The sequence below is a fragment of the Leptodactylus fuscus genome, chromosome 2 (genome assembly GCF_031893055.1).
Source record: "Leptodactylus fuscus isolate aLepFus1 chromosome 2, aLepFus1.hap2, whole genome shotgun sequence".
Classification (NCBI taxonomy): Eukaryota; Metazoa; Chordata; class Amphibia; order Anura; family Leptodactylidae; genus Leptodactylus; species Leptodactylus fuscus.
The window spans coordinates 241,555,481-241,579,897 of NC_134266.1; the positions used below are offsets into that span (position 1 = coordinate 241,555,481).

At 42.6% G+C, this 24,417-nt stretch overlaps 1 protein-coding gene across 1 annotated transcript in view; it reads left to right on the forward strand.

Annotated features, from left to right (window-relative positions):
• Nucleotides 1-23,942, forward strand: part of CCDC169 (coiled-coil domain containing 169) — a 36,295-nt gene extending 12,353 nt beyond the window's left edge. Inside the window, exons 7-9 of the mRNA XM_075263145.1 lie at nt 3,317-3,370; nt 19,305-19,381; nt 23,837-23,942. Coding sequence (XP_075119246.1) covers nt 3,317-3,370; nt 19,305-19,381; nt 23,837-23,942 — 237 coding nt within the window. The remainder of the gene's footprint in view (nt 1-3,316; nt 3,371-19,304; nt 19,382-23,836) is intronic.
• Nucleotides 23,943-24,417: the final 475 nt, after the last annotated feature.

Here is a 24,417-nt window from a genome sequence, read left to right on the forward strand (position 1 = left end):
TTGTAAAACAACATGTGCAAAGAGCACAAGAGGCCCAAAGCAGAATTTACAATTGTTCTGCCACAGTCCGAGAGTTTAACCCAGGGGACAGGGTCCTTATTTTGGTGCCTACTGTGGAGAGCAAGTTCTTAGTGAAATGTCAAGGCCCATATGAAATTGTGGAAAAAGTAGGGCCAGTCAACTCTAAGGTTCACCAACCAGGGAAAAGGAAGCCTTTCCAAATCTACCATGTGAACTTGATTAAGTCCTGGAACCAGAGGGAATCCTTGGTGGCCTCAAATACAGAGGTGGGTGATTCGTTGCCACCAGTCCCTCCAGTCCGTGTGAATGAGACCCTCTCAGTGCCTCAGAAACAGGAGGCAAAAGAGTTCTGCAGAAAAATAGACGCAAGTTCTCTGATCTACCAGGGCGTACACACCTGATAGAGCACCATGTAGTGACAGAACCTGGGAGGAAAGTAAACCTCAAACCCTACAGAATACCAGAGGCACGTAGGGAGGTAGTGTCAGCTGAGGTTAAACGTATGCTGGAGTTAGGTGTAATTGAGGAATCCAAAAGTGAGTGGTCTAACCCAATTGTATTGATACCAAAGCCCAATGGTACTTGGCGGTTCTGCAATGATTTTAGAAAATTGAATGAGATTTCCAAGTTTGACGCTTATCCCATGCCCAGGGTTGATGAGCTGATTGAGAAGTTGGGTAATGCCAGGTACATAACCACACTGGACCTGACAAAAGGTTACTGGCAAATACCTTTGTCTAAAGAAGCCAAAGAGAAAACTGCCTTTGTTGTTCCAAAAGGGCTATTCCAGTACAGGGTTACGCCATTTGGACTGCATGCAGCTCCTGCTACCTTTCATAGGTTGGTCGACCAGATCTTGCGGCCACATCGTGACTACACAGTAGCTTACCTGGACGATGTGGTCATTCATAACCCAGACTGGGGAAGTCACTTCTGTAAGGTGCAGGCAGTACTGGACTCCATAAGTGAGGCAGGCCTTACTATCAACCCTGAGAAATGTGATTTAGGGCTGGAGGAAGCCAAGTACCTGGGCTATGGCATTGCCAAATGGGTAATAAAGCCCCAAATCAATAAGGTGGAGGCAATAGAAAATTGTCCAAGACCACTGACCAAGAAGCAAGTCAGGGCATTTCTTGGCATTGCGGGCTATCACCGGAGGTTTGTGCAAAACTTTGCCTTTAAGGAACTTCCCAGGGAGGTTGTTCCAGACATCTTGGAGAACTAAGCACAGATCTCCTAGAAAATAAATGGTGACCATATTGGCTGTCACGTAGGTTTTCTCACAGATCACTGGGCTGGTGGGAAAGGAATGGCTGAAGTTATCTGATTGTTAACCTTTCCTGACTCTTTAGACCTTGTATCTCCCTGCTTTGTATATACTGTATAATCTAGATAGTATATGTATGAATAATATATTATAGGGCATATTGATGATGGTGGATTGAAGCTGACAACCTACTTGGTAAAGAGCCGCTTCTGTCACATTGATGTAGCATTCCCTGTAAGGTAGAGATAGTGAAGAACAGATGTCGGCTGTCCTATACCTGTATAATGTTAAAGGATAACAATATAAGTTAACAATATAGGCCGTATGTAAGTGCCTGTTAGAAAAGAGTGCTCTGTTGCAAAATTTTTACAGGGTAGGAGTTTGGTAGACCCTTCTTCTGCTAATACAACTGAAAGGGGCCCGGCAATCACTATTATTGAGGGACTGGAGGGGACACTTACTATTATTCCTGGGGCTAACAGTATCAAAGACAATGTTTCTGCAGTTATTACTAGAAGGAAAATAGAATTGGGATAATACATTAATGACAGTACTAAAGTGGAAACCTGGGGTGCACACTGATCAGTGGCGTAACTACCGGGGTAGCAGGGGTAGCGGCTGCCACAGGGCCCTGGACATTAGGGGCCCGGCGACAGCCGCTACCGCCGTGTTTTTTTTCTTTTCTTAATAGGCCGTTACCGGCTGGAGTAACTGGCTGGAGTTACCAGCTGGAGGCCCTATTTACTTACCAAACCTGGCAGGGGCTGGGATCGATAAGTGACACCACGGGCCCCACAAACATTATTATTATACTCGGGGGTCTTTTCAGTATAATGATCGGAGGTCCAGGGGAGGTAAGGGAACATAAAAAAACATGTTACTTACCTCTCCGCGCAGGTTCGGGCCTACTTCTGTGATTCCCCCTGACGTCACATGACTGGGGCCTGCGTCCCAGGTCATGTGACGTCCCCGGAAGATGGCCAACACCACCGAGGACTGCAGCGGAGCCGGAGATATTTGAATAACAGTGTTTTTTATGTTGGTACCCCCCTTCAGTCTCCAATTATTATACTCTGAATAATAATATTATATTCTGAGTAATAATTGTTTATGGGTGTCCACAGTGGGGCATAATACCTTGTGCAGGGGCCACTATGGGGCATAATACCTTGTACAGGGGCCACTATGGGACATTATACTGTGTGCAGGGGTCACTATGGGGCATAATACTGTGTGCAGGGGCCACTATGGGGGATGATACTGTATGCAGGGGCCACTATGGGGCATAATACTGTGTGCAGGGGCCACTATGGGGCATAATAGAGAGCGCAGGAATGCGGAGGGAAGGGATTCGGTCGGGGTCTTCGGTGGGCGTCAGTCGGGGGGTGCTGGTCCATGTCAAAAGTTCGCCATGGGGCCCGCCATTCCTAGTTACGCCAATAACTAATACTACATGAGGGAGGACATAGAGCCGCTGCTGGTGTCACAAAACGTAGTTGAAAAGTGGTTGCAGGAACACAAAATCAGCATAATGGCAAAATAACAAACAGTCCCCGGCACTATGATGGTGGGGGTTAAGGGAAGTGAAAGGTATGGACTGGATCCCTTTGAGGGCTGTATATCAATCCCACCCCACAGATAGATAGGTTAGGGTCATCTGAATCATACAGTGTTTAACCATTGTTTCTATATACAAAGGAGGAAAACATAGCTTTATTCAGTTAACCCTAACCTATCTATCTGCAGAGTGATAAGCTGGGTTTTGATGACTCCTCTTACAGAATACAGTCCTGTCCCTACAATATACCGCATAGTATGATGACAAGTCCAGTGTAGCATAGTAAATATAGTTTATATTGAGAAACAGTGCCACACCTGTCTGCAGGTTGTATGTGATATTGCAGCTCAGCCTTATTCATTGGATGACTCTCTCTTTCAGGAAGAAAACCCTCATGTTTTTCTCATCCAGGACACCCCTTTAATTCATTCATTGTTATATGTAATTTTATTTTCTGATTTCTCTTACAGGCGTACTACAAAGTGAACGATGAAAGACGAATGTATATTTCTGAAATTTCTCAGGTTTGTGATCTCATTTGCAGTACTTTCCTTTCTTTCTAGTGTTTTACCCTCCATTTCTTTAAGACGTAATCTAATGATCCAGTAGTCGCAGACAGTAAAAATATTTTTGGGGAGATGGAGAACTTTGCTGTGCAGGCTGTTATTTTCGGGTCCCAACTTGATTTTTTATTATACTGAAGACCTGTGGACAAGTCATCAGTATCTGATCTGTGGGGAAGTGACACCTAGACCACGCACTGATCAGCTGTCAAGTAATAGGTGCGGCACTGCAGTGGTGTGGACTGGGCTGCTGGTTACTGGGAAAACTGGGATTACTGGAATAGGTTCTGCCCGTCTACCAGCAGCTTCTAGCATCCAGGGAACATCTAATGTGTAGAGGATCCAGTTGTCAGACACCCACAGATCACATACTGATGACCTATCCTATGGACGAGTCATCAGTATGAATAATATATATATAATATATATACAGGTGTTACATGTGTTACTTCATAGTTTTGATGCCTTCAGTGTGAATCTACAATTTTCATAGTCATGAAAATACAGAAAACTTTTTGAATGAGAAGGTGTGTCCAAACTTTTGGTTTTATATATATAAACACTTATGTTATGCCTAGTACAGGGCAGTGATGGGGCACCTTACCTAATTCTTTTTTGTTACCGATTTTTAGTTTACCATAGTCGCCATTCTTTTTGAGTAGACCACCTCTCTAGGCCACATTATCATGCTTTTTTGTTTGGTTGTTGCAAAGCAGTTTTACTGTAATACCAAAGGGAGACTCTTCGGATCAGGCACTGCGACACTGTGTATAATTTTGACATGTAGTATTCCTTTAAATAGGCTGTCTCGTGAAAACAATACTGGTATGTATGTCCTATTAGAGACGTCATAGAGGGTGTTCCCTTTAAAGAGGTATAATGGAAAGCCTCTTTGTTGGAGCTTCTTCTATTCTAGTGGACTCAAGATGACCGTGTATCACTTGGTTGGCTATGTATCTAAATGGCGCCATGTAATACTACAATACCCCTGCTGTGGCTTTCCACAGCAAAATAAAATAATGAAAATAAAAAGCCGGTTGTTATATGGCCTATTTTTGTAGTTTAGTACATCGGAAATCTATATATTCTATAAAGAAGTTTATAGACAGCTTACATGGATTGTCATTTTACTTGTCACATTCACAGAAGCAAAAGTTTTTGTATTAGACTTTAACTTATGTAATCTTTTAGTCACCCACAGTCATAAAATGAACAGATGAGGCAGCAGTGACAGACCAGATGGCAGAGCCTTGTTAAAATGTCCAGGATTGCTAATTGGAAGGCAAGTCAGCCACAAAATGCATAGTGATTAAAAAGAAGGATGCAGAACGACTCGGAGATATGACTCTGTATCGCCACCATTACAGATAGATTGTATTACTTGTGTTCTACAACTCTCAGATTTGACTGTCAGGTCATGCTGGGAGTTGAAGTTTCACAATAGCTAGAGAGCCGGGCTGAGCTGCTGTTACCTGCGATTTCTGAGGCTGGTGACTCGGATGAACTTATCCTCCGCAGCAGAGGTGACTCTTGGTCTTCCTTTCCTGGGGCGATCCTCATGTGATCCAGTTTCTTTGTAGTGCTTGATGGTTTTTGCAACTGCACTTGGGGACACTTTCAAAGTTTTCCCAATTTTTCGGACTGACTGACCTTCATTTCTTAAAGTAATGATGGCCACTCATTTTTCTTTACTTAGCTGTTTTTTCTTGCCATAATACAAATTCTAACAGTCTATTCAGTAGGACTATCAGCTGTGTATCCACCTGACTTCTGCACAACACAACTGATGGTCCCAACCCCATTTATAAGGCAAGAAGTGTGAAGTGAAGTGAAAACCATTTCCGGTGACTACCTCTTGAAGCTCATCAAGAGAATGCCAAGAGTCTGCAAAGCAGTAATCAAAGCAAAAGTTCAGACCCCACTACAGAATTTTATAACATCCTCAAGAAAATTCTTAATGAGGGATTAGAATTAGGCATCTTAAGTGCTGGGGATTTGGAATACTTGCTCGTGGATAAACCAACAACAGCTATATTCCACGGGTTACCCAAATTGCATAAAAAATCCATCTCGCCACCCTTACGTCCGATAATATCGGGCATCGGTTCCCTTAACGAGCGCACATGTGATTGGTTAGATGGAATTCTGCAACCATTGGTTTTAAGTACACCCGGATATCTTAGAGATACAAAACAGGTGCTACAAACTTTTGATGGATTTGTTTGGCATAACACGTTTTCTTGGGTATCTTGCGATGTCAAATCGCTTTATTCATGTATTCCACACGATAAAGCCCTTATTGCCCTCTCCCACCATTTGTACAATTATTCTGATTACACAGAAGAATTCTGTGAGTTTATCATTATGATTACAGAATACTTACTTCAACACAATTTTTTCATTTTCAACAATGTTTATTATTTACAGGTATGCGGTGCCCCCATGGGGGCCCGTTTTTCACCGTCACTAGCAAACCTCTATATGTCTTGGTGGGAGGAGAGGCATATTTATTCCATTCATAACCCATACAAAAACTACATTCACTGGTACGGTCGATATATCGACGACCTTCTCATAGTTTGGTCGGGCGATATATCGGCCGTACCTTTATTTTTGGAATATCTTAACAATAATGATATGAACTTAGAGTTCACCCATGTTGTGAACGAAAATTTCATTCAATTTTTGGATCTAACATTAAAAGGAGATATATCTTCACATAAAGTTATCACATCATTGCATCGCAAAGTTACTGCTGGTAACACAATTCTCCACGCATCCAGTTGCCATCCAGCACATACCATTAAGTCGATACCCTTAGGAGAGATCACTAGGACGAAAAGAGCTTGTTCCAGGGAGGGAGACTTTAAGGTTCAAAAAGAACAGGCATTTGACAGACTAAGATCAAGGGGATATCCCCATTGGTCTCTCCAGAGAGCGGACAAATTAGTTACTCAAAAGGACAGATCTGTACTTTTATTGGATTCTACAGATAAAACAATGAAGATCCAGTCAAACAAGGATAATAATAATGTTTATTTTTGTACAAATTACAGTGCAAATTATAATCAAATCATTAACATCATTAAAAAACACATTCCCACATTATTACAGGATGATGCAACATCCAAAATCCTTGATCCAGGGTGCCGTTTTATTTCTCGAAGAGGAAAAACACTAGGCAACATGTTATCTCCCAGTATGCTCAAGGATGATCATGGTAATGTCAGAAAATCATGGCTGACATACCAAGGCTTCCAAAAATGTGGCACCACAAGATGTTCAGTTTGCAAATATGCACACAACACATCTAATTTCAACAACAAGAAAAATGGCAAACAATATCGCATTAAAAGTCATCTGAACTGTAGCTCCAGATATGTGATTTATTTAATCTGGTGCTCACTATGTGATGTATATTACGTGGGTTGTACCACCAGGTATCTTAGAACACGTATTTCAGAACATTTGAGAGACTGTGCGAAAGATTTGTCGGTCAATATGTCGGGAGCTTCCCGACATTTTGTCCAGGTACATGGTGGCAGTACAGTTTCTTTTCAATTTTTTGCCATAGAGAAAGTGGACAGGCCAGTCAGGGGAGGTGACTGGAGCAGAAAACTACGTAAACGTGAGGCATTCTGGATATTCGAGCTAATTACTCGGTATCCGGATGGCCTTCATTTTAAGACCGATCTTATATATTTTTATTAGATTGCTCGTTTACATTTATGGTACACATATTTTTCAACATTGTGTTTTTTCATATATCAGCTCCAGTTATCCTCTTGGGTAACATCTCCAGTCCATAGGGTTAGACTAAGGTTCATTGTCCCCTTATTCGCATTGGGGATACATGGTTTTTATAACCTTTAAGTAGTTTCACCTTATTTATATAACAGCTATTATGTCTTTTGACAAAGATAATATTGCATAGTACAGCAATTGATATTATGTAACATATCGCACACTTACCTATTGTATCCGTGGTCCTGGCAACGCATTGTAAACTAGTGTTTTCCATCACGTGTTACATCACGTGATCGGGTCTCTGCTACTGAATCTCCACTTCCGGGTTGCAGCTTTCATCCGCATGGTGCGGCTATATGTGTTCCTTAGATTGGAATTCTTTGACATGTAAACGGGGACATAACTCTATGGGATTTTTTTGATACACTTACCTTGAAGTTTTCCTGTTCACGGGGGCTGCTTTCATCTGCAGCTTTCATCCGCATGGTGCGGCTATATGTGTTCCTTAGATTGGAATTCTTTGACATGTAAACGGGGACATAACTCTATGGGATTTTTTTGATACACTTACCTTGAAGTTTTCCTGTTCACGGGGGCTACCCATTATGTGATGATAACTCCCTTTCGCTACGGTAAGCCTTTGCTAATATTCTTTACAATACATGCTAACTTCGCTATTCATGAATCTCTTATGTATATAGAGTTTATTTATATGATCGGATTTATTTACTTATATGTTCATTTCAGTCCAGTGTTCACACTTATGTTAAAGTTTTTTGTATTCAATGTCTAATTGTGGTTTCATGTGTTGCATATTTTCGTCTAATTATGCTCAGACTGTTTCAGGTATATAATGGGGGTTTATGTTCAGTTTGCTATCGCTATGACTAAGAGGTAACACTACCTCGAAACGCGGCAGCCATGTTTGATGTAGGTCTTGTCTGATGTTTTTTTGTCTTCGTGGACTGGTATGAATTATACAATTTATTTTTTATATATTCTCTAAGCACTTTGGTGTTAACGCAATGTTTTTTAGAAATTAATAATTAAAATACATGTTTTAAATTCAACAAAAACAAATTTTGGTGCTGGATCTCTTTTTCTCTTGTGAATACTAATCAAAGCAAAATGTGGCTACTTTGAAGCACCTAAAATATAAGACATATTTTCAGTTGTTTCACAGTTTTTTGTTAAGTATATAATTGCACATGTGTTACTTCATAGTTTTGATGCCTTCAGTGTCAATCTACAATTTTCATAGTCATGAAAATACAGAAAACTCTTTGAATGAGAAGGTGTGTCCAAACTCTTGGTCTGTACTGTATATACAGTGTATATATATATATATATATATATATATATATATATATATATATATACTGTTCTGATAATTATACAGGGACACAAGACTAGCACACTCTTATATAGCAGACTGGTAGATTTATTGGATATACATCAATCAGGCTACACATAGCGGTCTTTTACGGCTTAGAAGTTAATGCCATTGTCTTGTCAGTGGAAGACAGTATTATTGTAGATAGATCCAGCTTGATAGTATATGGCTCAGCTTGTCAGTGGTAAACCCGGACTGATCCCTGATCAATATTTTATAGCGAGAGGGGAAAGACATTCAGGGGGCAACTGCAGGTCAGCCCTCTTGGGGCTAAAGAAAAAGGCATAACTAATATTCACATCAGTTGTATATTATGCAAGATAATTTATATGATGCAATAGACAATGTACAGTATAATTTACACGATAGCAATGTTCTATTTAAATATAAGTTACAAAGCCACTGCAGCCATTAGAGTCTGTCAGCAGGATTTGCCCCTCTAAACTCTCACCACTGTTTGCGACCTGATCTTTCCATAGTTATATCCATCAGTGAATTGTATTACCGCATACCTTATAAATGTGGTCTGAAAAACCCCTGTGTCATATACAAAAGAAGGCGGGGGTGATATCCAGACCACTGTATTTCCTAGTCATGCGCTCACATTGTACTCAAGCCCAGACTAAAAGTGATTATTGAGCCCACGCAGGACCATTTTAATAGATTAGGGGGGCCCCTTACACAGACAGGATTTAATTTCCAATTTACTATCCCCCACATAAGCCCCCTGCCTCCTCAGTCACCAATATTACAAAACTCACCTAACCCTGTTCCAATTGACTTGCCTTAAGAATAAAGCCATTCTGATGTCCACAGCTCAGCGCTCACCGCGTCTCCCTGCCACAGGCATAATCAGCCAAAGGCTGAAAAATGGAGCATGCAGCTGATAGCTCTCTGCTTCACCATTGTATCCACAACCTGTGTCCTACTTGAAATCATTACTTGCTGCCTGGATCAGTGAAATACAGAACTGTCCCACTCCGGCCAGCTAAGGAGTCTCCCAATATTGTAGCCCGGTGTGAGTTCATTGTTTGTCCTATAGTTAAAGTGTTCCTGATCCCACATATGGGCAAATGTTCTGCACACATACCAGTTTTAAGCTATACAATGCAAGTGCCAGATTAGTGTGAACTGTTAGCAAACTTATGTAGGCTTAGTGAAGACTGAACAGAATACTTCATGCACTTCCAGTGGACACTTAAAGGGGCTCTATCATTGGTGTATGGTGCTGTTACTCAATTTTTCAAAGACACCCCCCTCCCCCTGTTTTTATTGCATACCGGTAAAACTGATATGTAAATGAGCCCCTCCGTGCACCCTGGGCGTTCCCACAAGCCTCTGTGCACTCCCCGGCATCATACCTTTCTAACGCCCTCTCTGTAGCTTGTGCTCCAAGTAGTCCTCCTCCTCTATTCTAGTAACCGCCTCCAGCGTCTGTATTCTCGGGCGTACAAATTGAAATCTCGGGCATGCGCAGTTACGCTCCCTTCTGAGTGCTACTGCGCATGCTCGCGCGCCATTTTCTTGTAGAGAACTGCGCGACTGTACTGCGCATGCGCAGCACGCTTCTGTAGTTCTCAGTGGAACTGTAGCTCAGTAGCTCAACATTAAAATATTTCAGCAAAAATAAGTAGCATAAAAGTGGCACTATGCAGCCAGGTATGATGGGAGTGGGCACTAAGGTATAATTGGGTGGGTGAAGGTAAAGAAGAATAGTGGTGGGTCAGTAATATTAGGTGCTCTATTGGGGATCCTATCATTGGATACCCTTTTTTCTGACTAACACGTAGGAATAGCCTTAAAAAAGGCTATTCTCCTACTTTTAGATGTATTCTCCGCGGCGCCGTAGAAATCCCAGTTTTCTTTGGTATGCAAATGAGTTCTCTTGCAGCACTGGGGGCAGTCCCCAGCGCTCAAACAGGACTGGGGGCGTCCCCAATGCTGCCTCCATCTTCTTCTGGAACGCCCTCTCCCTGCATATACTTCTGTTGTGGGTTTCAATCTTCCAGGCCTCGGGCAGAGCCGAATGAAAAATGGCCACTTACTGAGTAAGCTGTGTAAGCGGCCACAAGAAAATGGCCGCGTACTCAGTAAGCTCTGTAAGGGCCACAACAAAATGGCCACTTACACAGCTTACTGAGTATGTGGCCATTTTCTTGTGGTCGCTGGCATGCGCAGTCGGCTCTGCCCAAGGCCTAGAAGATTGAAACCCAGGACGGAAGAAGACGCAGGGAGAGGCCGTTCCAGAAGAAGATGGAGACGTCACTGGAGAGTTCTATCGCAGCATTGGGAACACCACCAGTGCTGTTTGAGGGCTGGGGCACACCCCCAGTGCTGCAAGAGAACTCATTTGCATACCGAAGAAAACCCGGATTTTTACTGAATGGTGGCGGGGAGAAGACAGGTAGGGGTAAAGGTAGGAGAAGAATAGACTTTCTTAAGGCTATTCCTACGTGTTAGTCACAAAAAAGGGTATCCAATGATAGGATCCCTTTAAGGGGCTGTTCACACAGTGGAAAATTGCGATAAATTCCACCGCTGATTAGTCTTAGATAAATAGGCCTTATCACTGGGGCGTCTCGAGCCATGGAGCCGCGGGAAGATAGTCCTGCTGCCCTCTCTGCGGAGGCGGAATCTGCCCCCAATCAGCATCAAATTCCTATGTGTGAACTCCCCCTAACAGCCAATTAAAATATAACCACTTGATGAATGAGGACAACGTAGAGACTTTTTCATTTTTTGACTGTCTAGGAAAGTTTAATGGACAGCAATTGTGGCATTTTTCAGTAGATTTGCAGATAGTGTGTGATCTGTCCTCTGACTAAACTCCCTGGTTATGAATTATGGAGATGAAGGCGAGCGGCATACAGGAGATGCTCTATATTCATAGACGATGCTGTTATCAGAGCTGATGCATTCGGTAGCTTTATTACGCTCTGGTGATTAAAGACGTCGGCCAAAAGCACTGAGCGCATCATCGGCGATCCTCCAGTGTATAACAATGTGCCTGCTCACTCTCGCAGCTTCCTTCATCTTCATAAAACAGGTCCCTTGTCAAGAGGAGAGCAGAGTGACGCAGTATTTTCTCCAAATCACTGGCTCCCCGCTGATGGTAATTGCCTATCACTATGTAGGAGACAAATTAAACTGTTAGCTACTGCCTTGGAAGAGTTATTTTTGTTTAGCAACTAAGCTGCATTGGGTACAAGACTGAAATAAACCCTGAATGCTTAAGCATTTAAAGGATCACTTCCTAAAAAGTCTGAACCTTGTCACATGACATACCTTAAAGGCATCCTATCTTTTAAACACAATTTTTTCTCCCTAACATGTCAGAATAGCCTTAACAAGGGCTATTCGTCTCCTACCTTTACTTTTCTTCTCCCACCGCCGTTTGCCTGCAATCACAGTTTTTCTCAGTATGCAAATGAGCCCTCACAGCACTGGGGGCGGGACCCAGCGCTCAAACAGCACTGGGGGCGTCCTCAATGCTGCCAGAGAGCTCTGCAGCGCCGCCTCTATCTTCTTCTGCAACGAGGTCTTCACCGCGTCTTCCGGCGGCATCTTCTTACTTCTAGGGCAAGATGATTGTGCATGCCCGCCAGCCACGAGAAATTGGCCGCTTACAATACTGTGGAAGTGGCCATTTTTCTTGTGGCCATGGGCATGCGCAATTGGCTTGCCCGAGGCTTAGAAGTAAGAAGACGCCGCTGGAAGAAGACGCGGTGAAGACCTTGTCGCAGAAGAAGATAGAGGCGGCGCTAGAGAGTTCTCTGGCAGCATTGGGGACGCCCCCAGGGCTGTTTGAGCGCTGGGGCCCACCCCCAGTGCTGCGAGAGAGCTCATTTGCATACCGAGAAAAAAACGGGATTGCAGGCGAACGGTGGCGCAGAGAAGACAAGTGAAGGTAGGAGACGAATAGCCCTTCTTAAAGCTATTCTGACATGTTAGGGAGGAAAAATTGTGTTTAAAAGATAGGATCCCTTTAAAGGGGTTATCCAGCGTACAAAAATTATCTGCAAATACATCCACAGCAGAGCTAACCTGCCTGCTCTCACTTCCTGTGTTTGCTGTTCACAGAGGGGTCTGAGCATCCAAATGAAACATCACAGCATCATGTGACCTCAGATGTGGGAGTGGTTTAATTGAAAGGAATACGAGGCAGATGCATCATGGGTTTATTCACAGATTCATTGCATGTAAATAAAAGGTTCTGGGTATAATATCTCTCCTTAAGGAGAGATCACCTTCTCGGGTGTATGGAGACTTTCAAAAGCCTTTTTCGCTCCACTGGGGGATTATGGGAAAATATGCAAATCTGTTTTCCAAGATGTAAATATTATCCCCAGAACCTGATCTAGAAGTCTCTCATCTCTGCCAAATCAGTTTTCCCTACTCTGTGCTGAAGAGATCCAACCAGATCAAAACAGCGCTGTCCACAGCTGGGATACTGTATTGGCTAAACCTCGCATCATAGCATTTAAGGCTTGTTGATAAAGTCATGCATGATGTTTAAGGATGCTGCCCCTAGAGGACAGCAAGCAGAGGCACTGTTTTCCTATTTCCATCTTGGAAAACAGATTTGCATATTTTTTTCATGTAAATAACATTGACACAAGGAGTCTCAAGTAAAATGAAGCCAAGAAAAGGATGCACAAGGAAATAGTGAGAGCTAGCACTGCTGTGGATGTATTTGCAGATAATTTTTGGAAGCTGGAGAACCCCTTTAATATATAATAAGGTCATGTATGAAGCAGTGACTTAAAAAATAACAAGATACATGAACAGGAACATTATATCTGCCCTTTGCTCTCCAGTAGATGATCACTGAATATCCCCATATGAGTCATGCAAACCCTCTACTCTAATAGACACTGGTAAGCTGTTTTAAATTGGTTGTCCGGTTAGCAAAAATAATTTTTTTTTACCTTTTTATATAACTTTTTTTTTTTTTTTTTTTTGGGGGGGGGGGGGGGGGCGTAAAGGAGGGCATTCCTCACAGTCCCATGACACTGAGCTGTAAGGCCCACCTTTTTGACAGTGGAGAGATATCGGTGCTGAAACTAATGGCACCTATATCTCTAGTACCAGGATACCAGGAAAGCTGAATTCTGCACACTGTTGACTTTCTGTGATCTATATAGAGTGAGATGTGTGGTATATAATACCACAAATCTCGAAGGACATGAAATTTCCTCTTTAGGGTCCATTCACACGGAGTAACGTGCCGCGTGACCTGGCATGTATACGGCGTGTGAGATTTTGAGCACTGTAAAAGCTCCCATTGATTTCAATGGGAGCCTGGATCGTATACGCCGAATTCTGTGAAATCCTGCACTTCTTTATTCTTTCTTTTGCTTCTGTATTGAGAGCTACAGTTAGGTGTATGGGTATAGGCTTCTTGTATAATACAGGGAAGCTGAGGCTGGGAGGAAAACACTTCAGTTAGATCTTATATAAAGGTAAAATGACTGCAATACCGCAGGTCTACCTGTTTTATTTCCAGAGATATCACCAGGTGAAAACTCAGTTGGGATTTTCATATTTGTGCGTAGCTTCTCCCAGTCCCAACTGTATATACAACTGATGAAATCTCTGGAAAGAAAACAGCTAGAACTGTGAGCTTTACATCTGACAAATCAAATCAACAAATCTTTCTAGATGTTATAATGTCCCAGATATCCGCATGTGAAGTGATCTTATCCATCCTGAGTATTACACAAGAGCCTGCCCTGTACGCTTAGTGAAAGCAGTATACAGATTTCAGCTCTTAATAGAGAAATAAGAGAAAGAATAAAGTAGTGCGGGATTTCACACAAAGGAGGCAAGAGTTGTTAATAAAGTACTGGTATATTACACAATGTGTTAATAATACAAATACTGTCAGAAAATCCAAATTGGTACAAAAGTACCTTGTAATTGTGACAAAGAACATCATAATTGAGACTTTAAGAGATAGCCGTGTGGCTCACCGCACTACGTGGTTGCCTTACATAGCAAATGTCCTGGATTAGAGACCTAGCAATGACCTATAATAAAAATGACATGAAATCTTTAGCGGTATCTCAGGAGCTGTGTGAGGGTTCTGGGAGGTGGACGGACTCTCTGCACAGAAGCGGGTGCATTTCCTCTTCTGTTGAAAGAAGCTTTCTGTTCAGAAAGAAGGGACAAAAAAGTCACGTAATGTAACATGGAGGGTTTTAATGACAATATAATAAAAAAAAATGTTTATATTGGAAAAGAATATTTTTTACTGGACAACCCTTTAAGATGAAAGTAAACTCCCTTATCTACTGGGCAGTTGCGCGCAGGTTGCACATACAATACAGTATGTCCAACAAGTACAGATCTGTAGGCACAGGTAAGTAGTCCTTCTAATATATAATACCATAATGTGGTAGAAAATTATTGTTTTTCACTAATTCCACAGTAACACTTTAGAAATACCATCCATGTGTCTTCATACATAGTACACAATCCAGTCATATTAATGTGAGCAGCGCCTACTTTTGACGTCAACGTTAAATAACCAATCGCAGAAGGCAGGTGCCATCAGCCATCTGGGTGCACTCATCATTGTGGAAGGCATGATGGATCAACACAAGTATGCATCTATCCTTGCAGACCATGTTCACCCCTACATGCGAATCGTTTTTCCTCAGGATGATGGCATCTACCAGCAGGACAATGCGACGTGTCATAAAGCTCGCCGTGTACGTGCGTGGTTCGAGGAGCACCAGGATGAGTTTACCGTACTCCCTTGGCCAGCAAATTCCCCGGACTTGAACCCAATCGAGAATCTGTGGGACCACCTCGATTGGGTCGTAACCTAGCACAGCTGGAGTCGGCATGGCTCAACATCCCAGTGATCATCATCACAACATCCTCTCTCTTCCTGCACGTCTCGCAGCGGTCCGCTCTGCCAAAGGTGGTTATTCTGGATTTTGACAGGGGGTCACATTAATGTGACTGGACTGTGTATGAGCCTATAGATTTCCATAGGTGCTGTATCAGATCTGTAATACATCTACAGTTATATGTATGAGCTATAACAGTCATCACTCCTCGGTTTTCTAACCATTGCCTTGTGACTTTGTAGAATCTTGATACATATCATTATTTCATGTAGGACTCTGTTCATAGTGTGTTTAAGCCTTCAGTTCAAAGTAAATGTCAGGAGGATCTTTGACATAAGGCTCCAATCTATACCACCTATACAGTGGCATATGTTACCCCTAGGATACCATAATTTGTTTTTTCAAGGTGGCTTTATATAGAAAAATGTTCTCATCTATGCGAATCTGCTAGATGACTGCTACAAGGACTCTCTTTTGGTATCTACTGGGGTGAAGACCAGGATCAGTATGAACATGACCGTATTAAAATATTTTGTTGCATTTTACAATTTTTTTTATTACCTTCTGGTAAAACACAGCTATATATGTACTTAGCGCCTTGCACGAAAGCATGTGCAGCAACCTTGAGTATCCATCCATGGAATTCCTTGAACCAGAAGAAAATATAAAATCCATGCAGTGGTACTATTGGATAAACTAAGGTAGTGCTAAAGTTAAAAAAAAAAAAAAAAAAAAAAAAAAAAAGGAAACCCTGATGGTAGTGTGGACGGAGTTTCAGTATACTTTTCCTTTCTAGAATTCTCAAGGTAGCACAAAGTTTAATAACACCCCAGTCATTGAGGAGTTAATGCATTAGGAGAGGTTTGCTTTGCCTACACAGTAGACTAGGCCTCCCATTATCCCATTATTCTCACAAACCTCATTGTCATTTTATAGGAAATTGTTCTTCATATGAGTCAACTAGAAACCACACAAAGATTTTCTACATTTGCAGCAAATATCTATAGAATCTAGAGGAAATTGAAAGAAAAGGGTTGTCTTTAGCATTCAATGCTTTTATTGTACACTAGCAAATAATATCTTGGGGTAGTCAGCCTGCCACAAGGAGAAGATACATGCAGAGGTAGCAAGCAATAACCTGACTCAACAAGTGTTATCTTGACTATTCATTGAAATGAATGAGATGTCACATATTAAGGCTAAGGCCCCACGTTGCGGAAGCACAGCTTTTTTGTTGCAGATTTTGCTGTGTTTTTTTTATTAACCAAAACCTGGAGTGGATTGAGCAGACGGTAGAAGTATAAGTATTTTCCATTCTTGGCTTTGGCTAAAAAAGTCGCTGCAAAATCTGCAACAAAAAAAGCTACGTTTCCGCAACGTAGGGCCTCAGCCTAAAGGTAAAGCTAAGGTTCATTCTAGCATCGTCTCTCCGTTGGTCACGTCTGCTAACATTGACTATAATGGGGTTTATTGAATGTCTGTCATTTTTAAACTTAAACCAGGAATAAGCTTAAGTGCAGGAATTTATCCTCCGGCGGAACGTGCAATGGAGCTCCAACGCAGATGTGAATGTAGTGTGAGATTTGCTACTTCTGTACCTTAAAGGACCACTCTTTACATTCAATGTCCCCTTATTTTCAGCAGATTGTGCCGTGTGTATCATAGTAAATAAGAGTATTAATATTAAAAAATCTTACGAAAACAATTGTGATAAGAACAGGTCACATGTTACAAATATACACATCCACTCTTTTCATGTTCTTTTCACCTCTGCCTCCTTTCTAACAGCTGCACCCATAGACCAATCAAATCAAACAAGCTTTATTGGCACATCCGAATAGATATTTGGCATTGCCAAAGCTGGTAAAGTGGGGGTGGGGGGGAGTTGGATTCGGGTGGGTGAGTGGTGGGTATGGGGGGGTGGGGTGGGTGGTTTGGGGTATAACAGTCCGTGGAGTCTCGTCTTCCTCTTAGTTGGTGACAGCTGGACACGTATTGGGCAGCGATCTCCACAGTGGCCTCTTCTTCTCCCAGTAGGATGTAGAGTTTCCTCTTCTCATCTGCAGATATGAAGTCTGGGATGTGAGAGTCTTTGGTAGTAGACGGCCCTCACAGTTGAGTATTTGGTGCAGTGTAGCAGGAAGTGGGTCTCGTCTTCTAGGGACCCCTGGTCACAGTGCTGGCACAGTCTGTTCTCCCGTGGCTTGTACGTCTGCCTGTGTCGCCCCATCTCTAGATTGTGGGCGCTCAGTCTGTACCGGCTCAGGGTCTGTCTGTGCTTGGGGTGGCGTATTCTCTCCAGGTAGGTGGCCATGGTGTAGTCCCTTTGTAGGGATTGGTACACGGTGAGTTTCTTGGAGTTATTTATTTCGTTTCTCCATTCTTCAATGTACCGCTCTCTGTTTGCCTCTGTGGTCGCCTTTATTTCGGCCTTGGTTATCATCTGTTGGTGTTTTTGGTTTGGTGGTTGGCTGCTGTTTGGTTGGTGGGTGTCTGGTTTGCTCAGGTGGCTTAGCCAAGTTTTGTGGTGGTAGGAGTCGGGCTTGCTCCCCTGGATGTGTGCCTGGAAAGCTAGCGCCCTCTTCTGTGTGGTGAGCCATAGGGGGAGTCTGCCTAGCTCTGCCCTGCAGGCCATGTTGGAGGTGTTGCGATGGACATGGAGCAGGTATTTGCAGAACTCCAGGTGGAAGTTCTCTGTTGGGCTGGAATCCCACTTTGACTGGTCTGGGTAGGTGGCTGGGCCCCAAACCTCGCTGCCATAGAGAAGGATCAGAGCGATGACTGCGTCAAATATCTTCAGCCAGACCCTCACCGGTGGTTTGAGGTGGTACAGTTGTCTTCTGATGGCGTAGAAGGTTCTGCAGGCTTTTGCTTTCAGGGTTTCTATTGCTGCTTTGAAGCTTCCTGATTGGTTGAGCTCCAGCCCCAGGTAGGTGTAGCTGTTGGTTTTCTCCAGTGTGGAGCCGTTCAGTGTGAATTGTGGGGTGGGGCCCTTCTTCTGAAATACCATGACTTTGGTCTTCTTCTGGTTGATGGGTAGAGCCCATGTGGTGCTGAATTTTTCCAGCACTGACAGGCTTTCTTGGAGGTCTTTCTCGGTGGGGGACAGGAGTAGGAGGTCATCGGCATATAGTAGGACCATAATCACAACAATCCTCCCAAATAAATTGCCATTCACAAGCCTTTTTAAAGGCTATTCAGGCATATGATTATCTCAAATGGCCAAAATCTAATGATAGAGCCCCTTTAATGGTGCCCATGCTCTCTTGATATCATACCTTCATGTACAGTAGAATCTGCTGTATCTGTAACTGTATGTATTATGCTTTTACCTAACAGCTCATGGCTCCACAGGAAAGCATAAAGCTGGCTTTCGGGAACATATTTTTGAGCTAAAGTATCTCATTTGCATTTGGCTATCGTCCTCTGATGCTTGCTTAGCGTAGCAGAAAGCCATTTAGCTTGCAGGTCACAATAAAAATGTAATCAACCCCCATTTCCATCCACAGAATCACATGTAATGGCTTCCGCTATTACTACTTTTACCCTTTATTTGCTCGGAATGTGACTTACTCTCCTGTATTTTTGGCTACTTATCATTTATTTATTACCCGTCTTCCCCTTCTTCTCTATATACTGTGCTAGCACAAGACTAGGACCCTATTCCTCCATTGATCCCGAATGATTTGAGCTGTAACTCCCCCACAGGCTAAATATAAAGTACAAGAATCGGAGCTTGTCATTTTCTATATCAGAATCCCTGCAGAAAGCTGGCCATGAATTAGTGTGTTTGGATTATTTCTGGAAATGTACTGGCGCTGAAGGATCCAAGCTGAGCTCTACAAGTCAGGCCTCAGCGGAGCTCCCGGTAATCGTGTCTGTTCTATCTTAATTGCAGACCTCGGCCGCGCAGGAAGCCGTCAAGAAAGCGACAACTGATCCAGCACATGTCACAAGAGAGAAGCAAGCACATAAGTAAGGAGAGTTCTTTATATTAATAGGTCACTTGCCAAGTCCTATGACAATATTTTAGAAACAACATCCCATTAGGCCGGTATATTGTATTAAGAAAGATATCTTTTTGCCCCCAGAAATATTGTTCTATATGTCACAGATCTCAAGGGTACATGCACCATAAATAGACACATACTAAGAGTACCGTTAGGATGCCAACAGAGTAAACTTATTTAATTTTTCCCATAACAGGCGAGCCTAAAAACAAAGTGGCCAATATTTGTGCATTTTTCCAGTATTTTGAGATCAGAGTATTCATAATCCCTGTACTATTACATGACTGTGTTTGTTATCCCTATACTGTAACATCACTGTGTTTGTTATCACTACACCATGATATCACTGTGTTTGTTATCCCTATACCATGATATCACTGTGTTTGTTATCCCTGTATTGTGACATCACTGAGTTTGCTATTCCTGTACTGTGACATCACTGTGTTTGTTATCCCTATACTATATCACTGAGTTTGCTATTCCTGTACTGTGACATCACTGTGTTTGTTATCCCTATCCCATATCACTGAGTTTGCTATCCCTGTACTGTGACATCACTGAGTTTGTTATCCCTATACCGTGATATTACTGTGTGTATTATCCCTGTACTGTGACATCACTGTGTTTGTTATCCCTATACTATATCACTGTGTTTGTTATCCCTGTACTGTGACATCGCTGTGTTTGTTATACCTATACCATATCACTGTGTTTGCTATCCCTGTACTGTGACACCACTTTGTATGTTATCCCTGTATTGTGACACCACTGTGTTTGTTATCCCTGTACTGTGACATCGCTGTGTTTGTTATCCCTATACTGTGACATCACTGTGTTTGTTATCCCTGTACTATATCACTCTGTTTGTTATCCCTGTACTGTGACACCACTGTGTTTTGTTATCCCTGTACTGTGACATCTCAGCGTTTTTCCTCTACTGTTCCATCACTATGTGTATTACAGTTTATTGTGACATACACTCACCGGCCACTTTATTAGGTACATCATGCTAGTAACGGGTTGGACCCCCTTTTGCCTTCAGAACTGCCTCAATTCTTCGTGGCATAGATTCACAAGGTGCTGGAAGCATTCCTCAGAGATTTTGGTCCATATTGACATGATGGCATCACACAGTTGCCGCAGATTTGTCGGCTGCACATCCATGATGCGAATCTCCCGTTCCACCACATCCCAAAGATGCTCTATTGGATTGAGATCTGGTGACTGTGGAGGCCATTGGAGTACAGTGAACTCATTGTCATGTTCAAGAAACCAGTCTGAGATGATTCCAGCTTTATGACATGGCGCATTATCCTGCTGAAAGTAGCCATCAGATGTTGGGTACATTGTGGTCATAAAGGGATGGACATGGTCAGCAACAATACTCAGGTAGGCTTTGGCGTTGCAACGATGCTCAATTGGTACCAAGGGGCCCAAAGAGTGCCAAGAAAATATTCCCCACACCATGACACCACCACCACCAGCCTGAACCGTTGATACAAGGCAGGATGGATCCATGCTTTCATGTTGTTGATGCCAAATTCTGACCCTACCATCCGAATGTCGCAGCAGAAATTGAGACTCATCAGACCAGGCAACGTTTTTCCAATCTTCAATTGTCCAATTTCGATGAGCTTGTGCAAATTGTAGCCTCAGTTTCCTGTTCTTAGCTGAAAGGAGTGGCACCCGGTGTGGTCTTCTGCTGCTGTAGCCCATCTGCCTCAAAGTTCGACGTACTGTGCGGCGTTCAGAGATGCTCTTCTGGCTACCTTGGTTGTAACGGGTGGCTATTTGAGTCACTGTTGCCTTTCTATCAGCTCGAACCAGTCTGGCCATTCTCCTCTGACCTCTGGCATCAACAACGCATTTCCGCCCACAGAACTGCCGCTCACTGGATGTTTTTTCTTTTTTGGACCATTCTCTGTAAACCCTAGAGATGGTTGTGCGTGAAAATCCCAGTAGATCAGCAGTTTCTGAAATACTCAGACCAGCCCTTCTGGCACCAACAACCATGCCACGTTCAAAGGCACTCAAATCACCTTTCTTCCCCATACTGATGCTCGGTTTGAACTGCAGGAGATTGTCTTGACCATGTCTACATGCCTAAATGCACTGAGTTGCCGCCATGTGATTGGCTGATTAGAAATTAAGTGTTAACGAGCAGTTGGACAGGTGTACCTAATAAAGTGGCCGGTGAGTGTAGGTCACCAGTATGAGATCGGTGGGTATAATACCTGCGGCAGGAAATAGAAAGGTCTGTTCTTTGGGTTCTCTCTTTGTCTTTTCTCCCAAAAAAAACGCTGCAGAAAAGAGCACATCAGAAACGCATCACATTTTTTCCCCGCAACGTTTGTTACAGAAAGTCCACAGTTTTCCTCTGTGAAGTTTCTACTTCTATTGTACCTATTCAGAAGATTCTAGTGTTTCCATAGGTATAATTAACGCAGCAGATTTTTCTCTGCAATGTGTGGATGGGTTTAGTCAGAATCCCATCTACTTTGCAGGTAGTGTAAACCGACACGGCCAAATCGCAGTATTTTTGCAACGTGGGGCCTCTGACCTAAGATGTACTTCTGCAAGCTGAATATACTGTAGATGAATGTGGTGCTGAAATGTTTAAACAAATCTGCTACATGTGGATTTACCGGTAACCATGAGAAAATCTTCCCAATGATGGAGATGTAGACTGAATCTACACACGTCTCATAAAAATATCGCCACTGTCCGTTAAAGGATTTTAATGTTAGACCCTAATTACAGGATTGAGCAGACCATGCTAATTGGTGGGGGTCTGACTGAAGGGACCCCTACTAATGATAAGAACAGGAGTCCTATTCCCCTGTCTGAATATGACTATGCACTGCCGTTCCATTCCTACAGGGGGACAGAGTCCTCTTTCTCATGATCAGTGGGGCATCAACATTTAGGATGTTATCCCCTATTCTGCAGATAGGGGATAATATTAATACTTAAGCCAACTCCTGGTCCATCTCAAAACATGAAAAAGGACCACATACTGGCCAAACTGGCCACTGTAGTGACCAACCTCAGCCAATAATTGGCCGAGCAGTATATTTAGAGGGACTATATAGTGGCGACTTGTGAGTACCCAGGAAATATCGGAATGGGAGTGAGGTGAGTACGGCTTCCTCCTCATTTTTTACCCATCCGGAGCCCTATGTAAGAAGTATTTACCCACCGGACCAATCCTTTAAATAAAGGATAACTAGCAGCAGAGGACTGAATGAGAGGTTGTTAGAACTTAGCTGCCATATTGCCGAAATTTCTATAAACTGAATGTTTGTAGCATACTATTACCAGCAGGGACTGGAGTTCCTCTAAGAGCCGCAAATCACTTATAAGACGCCAATTTTCTTTCACGTCTTTGTAGTTTAATCTCACATTTAGAATTAAAGCCTCTGTGCTTGGCTCAGAAACGATGGAGAGGATTAAAGGGACAGGGGGCCGAAGAAGTGTGCACAGAAAGAGGATCAGTCACTGGTTGGATGACATTGGTATAACATGACTGGTTGACCCTCGGAGATTCTTAGGAACATTTTGATTGGGAAAATACATATGTAGCAATGTGTACCATGATTTTCTGCAGTGTGATAACTTTCTATTATGTAATATCCTATTTCTGAAGACAACGAAAGCCATTGTAAACTCATTGTAAGAGTCAAGTTAACTCTTTGGGCCACAGTGTAGTTAACACATTATAAGTCATGTTAACCTTTACTACAGCTGTACATCCTGATATTGGCACCTGTTGTTCAGAAAAACTTGTCTAAAATGGAATAGAATGAAATAAAAGAACTATTACTAAGGCTCAGTTCACACCTGCATCCTACCTAGGGATTGTATTCCCCATTCTGCTTTACAAATGTAGCGAAAACCGGCAGACCCCTTTATAGTCTATGGGGTCTGTGGGGGCTTTTCTAAGTGGATACGGTTTCCGTTTGGGAGTCCCCAAGCACACCCCCTAAACGGAAACCTGAAAGCAGGTGTTACCTGGTATGCTCCATCTTCTTCCATACTACCACTCTGTTGACCCCACCATTCTTTGTTTACTTGCCCTGCCGTAATGGCCTCATGTACTGGCTCTGTGATCATATCTATAGAGGTGTTATCTTCTATTGTAATCCTGTCTGTGATGTAAATAAGAAGACTGCAAGTAAAAGCCCTACAGAAATGGCAAGTGTTAGTCTATTGTTAGGCTTAGCGGTCAGAGTGAAACTTGCATGATCTAGTACTTTTTAAAAAATATAGACAGTGACATAGCAAATTAAAAATAATCAAAAAATACAAGTCTAAAATTAGACCTTTTTTATGATACATTCCTCCTCATCTAACTTTTTTTGTTTCCTGTATTTCGGACATGTCTTTGGACTATATTGTAATATTTTTTTCTGTCTTGCAGGGGTGTAGTTAATGCTTCCACCAAGCAAAAGACAACAAGTGAAAAGAAAGATGCTGCGCAGAAGAAAACAAAAAAACAAAGTCATTATCCTAAAATAAAACAATAACCTAGTAATGACCATGCTTTATAAATGGCAATATACTTTAAACCCCAGCTATTGGGTGGGCGTGGGCTTCTGGCTGTCAGTGACAGCGCACCCTGCAGAGAGGACAGAAGGTTAGTGCCGACCACTTAACTGGCCTGCAATATCTAGCAACACACGCAAGGTCCCAGGTTTAGGGTGCTGCACCCATCTCCCTTGGCACCCCTACATGATCACTTACCTTCACCCTCTTGGGGCAGTATGTCTGTCTATTACAGTTATATTCTATTTCTGACGTTAGAGGAATCACCTGGCCGCATCAATATAATATACCCGATCCTAAATAGCTAACTACCCTTTGTGATATCTATATGCCCAATGCAGCACTCTAATGAGACAACCTATTAGCACCAGTCAGGTATCTACAAATTGTAATTTACTCTATTATCATTTTCATATTATTGTCACTTTTCTTAGATTTTTAATAAAACATTTTTAT